General features: G+C 55.7%; 2 protein-coding genes across 2 annotated transcripts; both read left to right on the top strand.

The window, feature by feature from the left end:
- Positions 1-494: 494 nt before the first annotated feature.
- NGA_2081800 (atp binding protein) lies at positions 495-1518 on the top strand. Its single transcript, XM_005854604.1, has one exon. It carries the CDS (start codon positions 627-629, stop codon positions 1398-1400), a length of 774 nt encoding a protein of 257 aa, XP_005854666.1. The 5' UTR covers positions 495-626; the 3' UTR covers positions 1401-1518.
- Positions 1519-9235: 7717 nt separating this feature from the next.
- NGA_2120900 (aminotransferase class iv) lies at positions 9236-9537 on the top strand. The gene has a single exon (XM_005854605.1). The coding sequence runs from the start codon at positions 9238-9240 to the stop codon at positions 9481-9483; it is 246 nt and encodes an 81-aa protein (XP_005854667.1). The 5' UTR covers positions 9236-9237; the 3' UTR covers positions 9484-9537.
- The last annotated feature ends 70 nt before the right edge of the window (positions 9538-9607 follow it).

The raw sequence follows: 9607 nt of genomic DNA on the forward strand, positions 1-9607 counted from the left end.
AATTTACCACTTTCTATGGCACTTCGTTGGTTGCGTTATACACATTTACTGGTCCCTTTCCCCTTGCCCCCCTCCCACCATCCAAGCTTGCCACGCATGCAAGCAAACGCACCTTTTCGACGGTGTGGCACTGGGAGCACTTGGTCTTAAAAATCTTGGCGCCCTTCTCTGCGGACATGTTGCTACTTTGATGGATTTGAGAAAGATTCCTGTACCGTACGATGAGAACAAAAAGGTTAAAAAGGGTATTTGCCGGGCGCAAACAAAAGCATCCAGAGATCCCCTTCCACAGTCGCTAGCCCGCCCCGGATCTCGTCCCACCGTCCCTAAAACCGCGCAATCCATGGACACGCCAGTGGTGCAAGACGTGCGCGCGTACTGCCCATGTTTGTCAACATCTCGTCTTCTGATTTCATTGGGTCGAAAGAGCATCAAGGGAACACGAGAACATAAAACTGGCTTCGGACAGGTAGATGCAAGATGGAGCGGGGATAGCGGAGCCTTCCGAGCCCGCTCTGACATGGTTCGCGGAACCTGGGAGGGCGCTCGACAGGAGGAGGAGAGTGGTTGACCAACGCATTGAAATCGCTTCACTTTTTCCGGTGCAGTAGGACACATCTTCGGAAATGGCAGAGGATGTCGGAGTCTCGAGTAGTATCTCAGCAGAGTCCAATGGTCGACAACCATCGCAAGTACTACTTTCCTTCTCAGGAGGGAAGGATTCATCCATGGCACTGCATGTGCTACGCAATGATCCCAACTTCCATGTAGTGGGTATCATGGTTCAAGTAGAGAAAGATAATGACCGCGTGAGCGTGCATGAGGTTCGAAGGGAATTATTGGATGCTCAAGTTGCCGCCCTTCCCTCTGACTTGACCGTTTTCCATGTGTGCCTCCCCGTCATGAGCACCAATTGTCAATATGAAGGAGCAATTTTTGACTGCTTTGCTGAGGCCCGACAATGTTTTCCTCTTCTGAAATATGTGGCATTTGGTGACATCTTTTTGGCGGACGTGCGCGACTATCGCATGGGTGTGCTAGCACGGTGGTCTGGCCATGGTGGTTGTCCTCTCCTTCCTCTCTTCCCTCTCTGGGGTCGCGACACGACCAGATTGGCGCGTGACTTCCTTGCGCTGGGATTTCGTGCCCATTTGGTGTGCGTGGATACGACTCAACTGGACGCTACGTACGTAGGCCGGCAGTATGATGCTGCCTTGCTGGATGACTTGCCAGCTCACGTGGACCTATGCGGGGAAAAGGGAGAGTTCCACACTTTTGTCAGCGCCGGACCTGTCTTCTCGTCGACTGTCCCCGTGCAGGTGGGGCATGTCGAAAGCAGGGGAACAGCTGGGCGGTTTGCCTATTGCGACTTGGTACCGAGGGCAAGGGTGAAGGCGTGAGCGGATGCTTCGGACCCTTGGGAAGCCCCGTCTTGTGTGGCGAAAGAAGGCAACAATCGTCACAATTCCATGATGTGAAAAATAAATAGATGAATCATCTGTAGCTTGCAAACCTCTATTTTCTCCAGCTTTGTCGATACTTTTTTATTCAATAGGCGCTCGGATTTCGCTTTGCCTCTCTTCCCCCCCCTCCGTGGCAGGCACCCGCGCCAAACCGTTTTTCTCCCACAGCCCCCTGTACACTTGTTACCGGCTCCCGTATCTATGCCGTGTCCTTGCGCAGAATTCCGTCTGAGGTCCACAAAGGCGTAGATCCCTCAAAGATGCCAAATGCGCCCCTCTCCAGGACCCGCAGATGCAGCCTCCCTGCGTCCTGTCCCTTCTTTTCCCCCTCAGTCTTGCGCGAGGACGACGTCCAATACGTGGCGTCGCCCCCCGCCGTATGCTTTAGGACCAGCACACCCCCTTCATTCAGCTCCGCAAAGAGGCCGGCCTCCGTGGGTTTCCCACTCCTCCGGGTAGCTTTGGATTGCCAGAGGCGGTGGCTGCCAGCGTCCTTGGGCGAGGCCCCACGATAGAGGCTGAGCCGCCCTTCAGCATCCAGAGTCAAAAAGTGCTGCTTGCAGTGCCCAGTGAACGACTGGAGGGGGCCACACGCCGCGATGTACTCACCCGGGTGTAGGCGCCCCCCGACGGGGAGGGTGGTGCGAGGCGCGAGCTTGCCCTGGAGCTGGTAGGCGAGCATGGCCAAGAGGGGGACGAGCACCTTGCTCGCTCCCAGTAGGCGTCCCGAGGCCTTTACCGCGGGCTTGGGGCCGTGGTCGCCGGCGTTGGGGGCGCGGCGCGTGGACTTGAGGCGTTCCAGGGTGGCGGGGGAGTGGGGGATGCCCAGCACTTGGTAGAGGAGCGTGTGGACCGGGGTGAAGGGGTTGTAGTCGGGGCCCTTGACAAGGGAGAGGAATGCCATGGCCACGAAGAAGAAGACGGTGAGCGCCTTGAGGTTCTCTGGGTCGCTCAGGCGCAGGGCGGGGAGGCCGCGCAGGTAGGCCCCGGGGAGGGCCGGGTCGTGGGCGGCCAGGTGGTAGAAGAGGCAGGCGAGGAGCGTGGTCTGCAAATTCAGGGGCACGCCAGTGGCCAGGAAGGAAATGCCTCGGTCGGGGGGCATGAAGGCACCCATGCTCCCAGAGAGGGTCCCAACGAGAACGGGACCGACCACGGCGATGGGGTAGTAGGGCCCGGGCGCAATGTCCGTGGTCGCCTGGCCCACCGTCTTGAGGATGGAGGCCGCCCGGTAGATTTCGAAGAGGGCCACCAGGAGGAACTTGCAGGGGGAGGTCTGAAGGAGGCCGCCGACGCGCGTGTAGTGCACCAGGTACCAGGAGAGGCAGACCAGGGGCACGAGGAGGTCGTTCACGAAGAGAACCGGGGTGCGCCCGAAGAACATGGGGATGATCGTGCCTCCCGCAAAGCCCGTCAGGAAGACCAGGACCAAATGGTGGAGCCAGGAATATTGCGCGGAAGGCCGCACCCGCATGGAGGCACCCAAACAGAAAGCAAAGAGACAGACCTGAAGGCAGGAGTTGAGGAGGACAAAAAGCGTAAGAAAAATAAATTGACTCCCACGGCCAACATATCCCAACACTTTGACGTCTTGGTCCTTTATATTCAAATCACTGCCGTCCTAAGACAAGAAGAGCAAAGCGAGGGGTTGAGCCGAGGCGACAGGCCGACGGACAATCGATCCCTCCTTCCTCTCGCAGAAAGTTTCATGCCCTTCGCACACCGGCAGCATTGATTGCCCACAGGTAAGAGACCGTGCACTCCATTGGCGACATGAGGAGACAGATCATGGGTCTTTTTGCAAGCACACGCACCTCGAACTCGTACGGGTACTGCATCAGCAAGAACTTGCGGGCAACCTCAAAGAGGGTCGTGACAAGATCGGACGCCGGAATCATCTTGCCCATACTGGCCCTGGCAATGACCTTGGTGAGGCCGAGACGCTGGGAGTGCCTGTCTCCCTCCCTAGAACCGCGCGCGCGCCACCTATGTAGAAGGGAAGAGGAGGAAATAACGCAGTGAAGACCACACAGAGAACTAATAGCAAGGACGACGAAGCTTCAACGGAGGAGCTCTCGCTCCGGCCAAGGGGCAGGAGGTCAGCGCACCCCAAGATAGCTAGTTGCACCTTCAAAGTGTATCACGCAAGCCAAAAACATTGTAAACTTGCCGTGCAAGGCCAAACACAACCGCGTCACCCCACGCTGCCTCTGTCAGGATGGACTCCATGGTCGCATTCCCACTGAGGACGAAGGCGCCAAGACGGGGGCAGGCGGGGGAGGATGAGCACTCAGGCCTTGGGCCCCTCTCCGCATTTCGTGGCCAGGGTGCGACAGCATGGGGCACCACGGCCCCGACACATGCACGGTGCTGTGTGTTGTCTCCACGTTGGAATCCTTTTTCTGTCAATGAGACGAAAATGATTAAGTATGTTTGAAGTCTTAGGCTGCCGAATGGCTCGGGCGTTCCCCGCCGCTCCTTCTCGAGTCTCGCAACCCATCACTTTTCTTTCTTACGCAATGCGTTCACCGCCCCTCGTTCCCTCTTTATACCCGTTCTTTCCCGTTCGATCGACAAACAGGGGAGTCACATAGGCTTTGTGGGTGCGTTTAACCAGAGGTCCCGATATTAATGGTAAGTGACTTGCTCCATACCGATCGAGCGGATGGGTGGGAGGCCATGGCGATGCGGAGAGGAGCGAAGAAAACTTTGTGAAGTCAAAGTCTGCAGTTTAATTGTGCATGATCACTCTGCCTTTCATATCGTCGATGTCAATCATGAAATGAGGCATTCGAATGGGAAATGAGGGTTGGAAGCAGTGACTGTGGCAGGAAAACAAGCGTGGGGGCACAAGAAGGCAGAGGTCATGCGATTTGGTGCCATAGGCGCACATAGCACCTCGCACAGTCTTGTTCTCACACATATTGTCCCCGTACATGCCTTTTGTATGCCTCAGGCTCCCAAGAAAGTCGCCAAGAAGCCCGCTAAGAAGGCGGCCCCCAAGGCAAACCCTCTCTTCGCCGCAGAGCCCCGAAGCTTCCGCATCGGGGGGGCCATCCGGGTAAGTCAATGCCTCCGGGGGTGTATGCCCGTGGAATGGATCACGAAAGCAGGGCGAAATGAAGTGTATGTCTGTACGGCGTACTGGGTGGTCTTAGGGCTGAGGCAGGGGTGGTTGGTAACATTATCTTCTTGCATGTGTGACTGTGCTCGTTCGCAGTCTTCAGACATTTCTGCTTGGAGTTCCCCTTTGACCACGCTCGTCGAATTGGTTGTGGCTTGCTCATTCACTTTGGACTCACACGTGTCCCCCCGTATCTCTCGTCACTCGTCTCTCGGACAGCCCAAGGGTCGTGACCTCTCCCGCTTTGTCAAGTGGCCTCGGTATGTCCGCATCCAGCGACAACGCAAGATTCTGTACCAGCGCCTCAAGGTGCCCCCTGCGATCAACCAGTTCTCCAAGGCACTGGACAAGAACCAGGCCACCGAGCTCTTCAAGCTCCTGGCCAAGTACCGCCCAGAGAGCAAGGTAGAGAAGCGCGAGCGTCTCAAGCAACTGGCGGCAGCCAAGGCGAGTGGGGGAGAGACCCCAGCGCCTGCCAAGCAGACGGTCATCAAGTATGGTCTGAAGCATGTGACCGAGCTGATTGAGGCCAAGAAGGTCAAGTTCGTGGCCATCGCCCACGACGTGAACCCTATCGAGCTTGTGGTCTGGATCCCTGCCCTCTGCCGCAAGCAAGGCATCCCCTACGCCATTGTGAAAGGGAAGGCGCGTCTGGGAGCTCTGGTCCACAAGAAGAACGCGGCGGTAGTGGCGTTGGAGGAGGCACGCAAGGAGGATAAGGCCACCTTCGAGAAGATGTGTGCAGAATTCAAGTTGGAGTTCAATGATAAGAAGGAGCGTACTTGGGGTGGGGGTATCATGGGTTTGAAGACGCAGAAGCGATTAGAGATCCGTCAGCGGGCCGTGGAGGCCGAGCTCGCAAAGAAAGCTGCCTTCTAATCGGGTCGCGGGCGATATGTGGTCGGGTGGTAGGCGGGAAGTGCTCCTGACTTCTTACCAGACGCGCGTTGAGACGAGCAGACGATATCAGAGGGTCCACAAAGTGTTGGGAGGTTCACGTATCAATCCAGAGTGGCAGTCCTTTTCGCCTACGTGTGAAGATCACGGTAACTGGGAAAGGGCTCTTTGAAAGGAAATGGAGTACGGAAAGTCTGCCTTGGTTGCGTTCAATTTTGTTCTTTTTAAAGTGAACTCCGTAGCAAGTACGTTCCCCGAGCTCGAATTCACTGAAACACGCAGCACATCATCTCAATGGCGACTTCATGGAAGAGACTGTTTCAACCCTAGCACTGGGGTCAGAAAAGCATACCCGGATGAGAAATCTCACGTCCATATATGTTGGCTTTGACCGTCCTGATGATGAATACCTGTCCCCGAGAGCGTTTCAAACCTCTCTAAACTTGATTATTTGTAAGATTTTAGGAAGTTCTTGTGGTACTTAGTATTCAAGCGGGGCTTAGATGCGTGCTTGCCCGTAACTTGACGCTTCTTCCTTAAGGAGCTTGGATACGCCGGGTAGTTGGAGTTAGCGTCTTGGAGCAATGAGCGTGTGGTTGAGAGTCAAAGCGCCCTCTGTATGATTGAACGTAACAGCGTACAGGCTCATATGAAACAATTTTGTTTGGCGAAGGAAGGCGTATGCAAGGCGCGAAGTTTGTGACCCTTGCTTGCACGGTCCGATCCCACCTCGTTTCCCCTGACGGATCAGAGCATATGCCTTCAAGTCCTTTGCCCATCTCTCCCTCTCATCACACAGTATTTTTCACCATCGCCTAGCCATGGTTACAATAATAGACCACAGCTGCAGCACCAGCAGTGATCAAATGGTGCCCTATGTCAGCCCCTTGCCTCTGACCAACGGAGTCTTGGCCGACCAAAGTGCCAGCCGTCTTGCCCCAACGGCAGGGAGACAGTCGAAATCGATTAGCAAACGATTAAACGCTTTGGCCACCGCAACTATGGAACATAGTAGCCGAAGAAAAGAGGAGCACTTTGGACTAAATACTGCGACCGATGCCCCAGACGAGGGAAAGGAAAAGGTGAGTGCCATCCCCGGGTCGCCCGTGTTTGCCGGTCGAGCAGGGCAAGGGCACTCTCCTCACACCCCTCGGAGGGACGATACGAGTGCTACACTGGTGGGGCAGAGCGACGAAAATGGAGTGGCGGGGAGGACAGGAGAGCGTGCATCCGAGGAGATGGAGGAGGCGGCGGGTCTGGTCAAGACGGACGCCGCCGTACACCACGCAAAAGCAGGGAATACCGAGGTTGCAAAAGGCGCTTTGGACAAGTCCAGGTTATCTCGGTGGAAAAATGCGACCACGAAATCCGCAACGGGGAAGTCTTCCCTCGGCGGCACCACTGGCAGTGCGGATTCTGGGGATGGGAGTGAGGTTCCGAGCCCCCTTCTTCTCATGGCCACCACGACCAAAAAACGCCGCCGTAAAACCACCAATGCTGGCCGTGGCAAACGTTTGGACTCTAGGCGGCGCGCGGGGTCCCATGGCTGTCAGGTGCACACTAGTAAAGAGGAATGTGCTGCGGCGATGGCGGCTCTAGGAACGACCGTGGGGGAGGAAAAGAAGGTGGCCATGTGCTGCACGCCTAATGGCCGGGAGGGCGACAGCCGGGCCTGCAAGTGTAAAGGGCGTCGGAAATGTCTGATTTGTCGGGGCTGCGCGGGCGGGCATTGCGCGTGTGTGGATTGCCTGTGTGAGACCTGCCGAAGTCGTGAGCACCAGCGACTGGCCAAGGAGAAGACGCTGCGGGAGACGGAGGAGCGCGAAGTCGAGCTCGCGAAAGAACAGGAGCGTATCTTCCAAGAGGCTCGGGAACGACAGCAGATGAGAGATGCGGGGGTGGAGGTAGCTCCGCCCACATCACCATTGCGTTCACCCATCGCTCACGGCCAGTGCGTCCCAGACGTGCATTACGAGGCGAGAACTACCGCTGAGACGTCTGGTGGAAAGGGTACCAAGGCGGCCGAAGTCACTGGATCGGGCACACCACCTGCGCAAGGTTCGCGGGAGAGGGGGAAAAACCTCGACTCGCCTCCCTTTTTGATGTCATGCGTCCCGGCTTTGGTTTCCTCCGTAGGATGAGAGAAATGAGGGTGGCCATGTGAAGATGGGCGTTCGGCGTGACTGTTTATGGAAGGTTTCAAAAAGAAGAGGCCATCACTGGATCAGAGGGACCACCATGAAACGAGGTTCCAGTGTGTGCGTGTTGATAAACGTATCAAAAAGGGAGTCAATTTGCCGTGTATATGACTCTTTATTGGAGGTATCTGGGCATTAGAATGGCCTACAACAAGATGTTTCTTGGGCCTGAAGAAGCTCATTACATATTGTCGATTGAATAAATCATGTTGTGAAAGCTGGCAATGCCGACAACTGCGAGGGAGAGAGGGAGGGGGGGAGGACACTTACATGCGTCTCTCTGGATTGTGGCGAAAAAGAAAGAATGTTGCCTCCATCTTTTAGGGTAAAAAAATCAATTTCTTTGGCATGTCACCTTTATCATAGTCCTCCCTTCACTCAGTGTTGGACGTTTTACAGGTGGGGGAGGTTTGTTCGGGGAGGTTAATACCTTATAGAGCCATGTCTTTCGGCTTCTCGCTGCAGCACAAAACATGTTTTACATCATCGTTATCACTCAAAAATATTTGCATCTGTCAAGTCCTTCACGATAGTGTCGTAGACTTCTTCTTGCCGACCGGCCCGTTCCCTCTGGCTTCAACCAGCAAACCGCCTGCGACGGGCTTGCCGGAATACGTAAATGGGAATGCTTTCTGCCAAAAAAGCGCGGCGGAGCTCGCCCCCGGGGCCTCTTCGACCCCCTATGATGGACTTAGACGATGCTTTTTACGCCATGCAGCAAAAATTACCCAGAAGTGCTTTTGATTTTCTGGCATTCTACAGCTCCGTGCTCGGCGGTATCGTCACTGACCCGGCCCTAATGACAGTTCCCATGGACGAGCACATGGTGCATCGAGGACATGCCGTCTTCGATACTGCTAATGTGTCGCGTGGCTATTGCTACGGCCTGGATTTCCATTTGGAAAGGTTGTTACGGTCTGCGGGTTTGGCACGCATTCATCCGGCCTTCACGAAGGAAGAACTCCGACACATCATACTCAGCACTGTGGCGGCCAGTCAAGTGCGAGACGATATCTTTGTCCGTTTTTGGATGACATCAGGTGCAGTAGATGCCGAATAAGCGAACGGAGGGAAGGTAGCGTGTCTCAACTATTTGAACGTCTTCCCTTTGGCCGATCGGACGCCCCCCATGTCCTCCTCACAGGGCGTGGGAACTTCGCTATCAGCGCGAAAGAGACGACAAGCAGCGGTTTCTTTGTCATGGTCCATCGCTATCCCTCCAAAGGTGACCTCAAGCTGCAGGGGATCACCGAGCATGTGGTGGAGGACATCCCGCTCAAGAACCCCTTGTTGGCGACCATGAAGTCGACCAACTACCTTATCAACGCCCTCGTCTGCCAAGCCGCCGAGGACAAGGTGATTGCTTGCACTCTGTAAACCAATGTTGCCTTTCATACGGCCTCGAATTGGCCGTCTGACTGCCCGGAGTTTTCTTCTTTCCCCCATGCCAAAGGCCACTTTGATCTTGAAGAAACGCCCCCGAGGCCCCTTTCAGAATGGGAATGCCTATCTCACGCTTGCCTTCCATACATATCCTGACCACGGATAGGGAGGATTCTTGGGCATCCAATTCGAGCCCTCAGGGGCTTTGGCCGAAAGCTCCATCGGCAATGTCGCGATCCTCACACAGGAAGGGGTGCTACGCACACCCCCCTTCGAGCGTATACTGGCCGGCACCACCGTGAAAAGGTTGTGGGAACTGGCCGTAGATTCGTTACTCCCGCAAGGTAGGCGTGTCGGGAGCGGTATGTTTCCACAAGATTGGACTTTTGAAGCAGTCTTCCTTCTATGCCCGCCCCCTTAAGTCCTGTGCTCCCCCTTATTGTTCTCTTATCACCGCACACAGGCATCGTGTCTGGTGTGGAATACCATCAAATCACCCTTGCGGAGCTCCTCTCTGCCAAGGAGGCCTTCAGCCTGGGGGGGGG

This window comes from Nannochloropsis gaditana (genome assembly GCF_000240725.1).
Source record: "Nannochloropsis gaditana CCMP526 unplaced genomic scaffold scaffold448, whole genome shotgun sequence".
In the NCBI taxonomy this organism is placed as follows: domain Eukaryota; class Eustigmatophyceae; order Eustigmatales; family Monodopsidaceae; genus Microchloropsis; species Microchloropsis gaditana.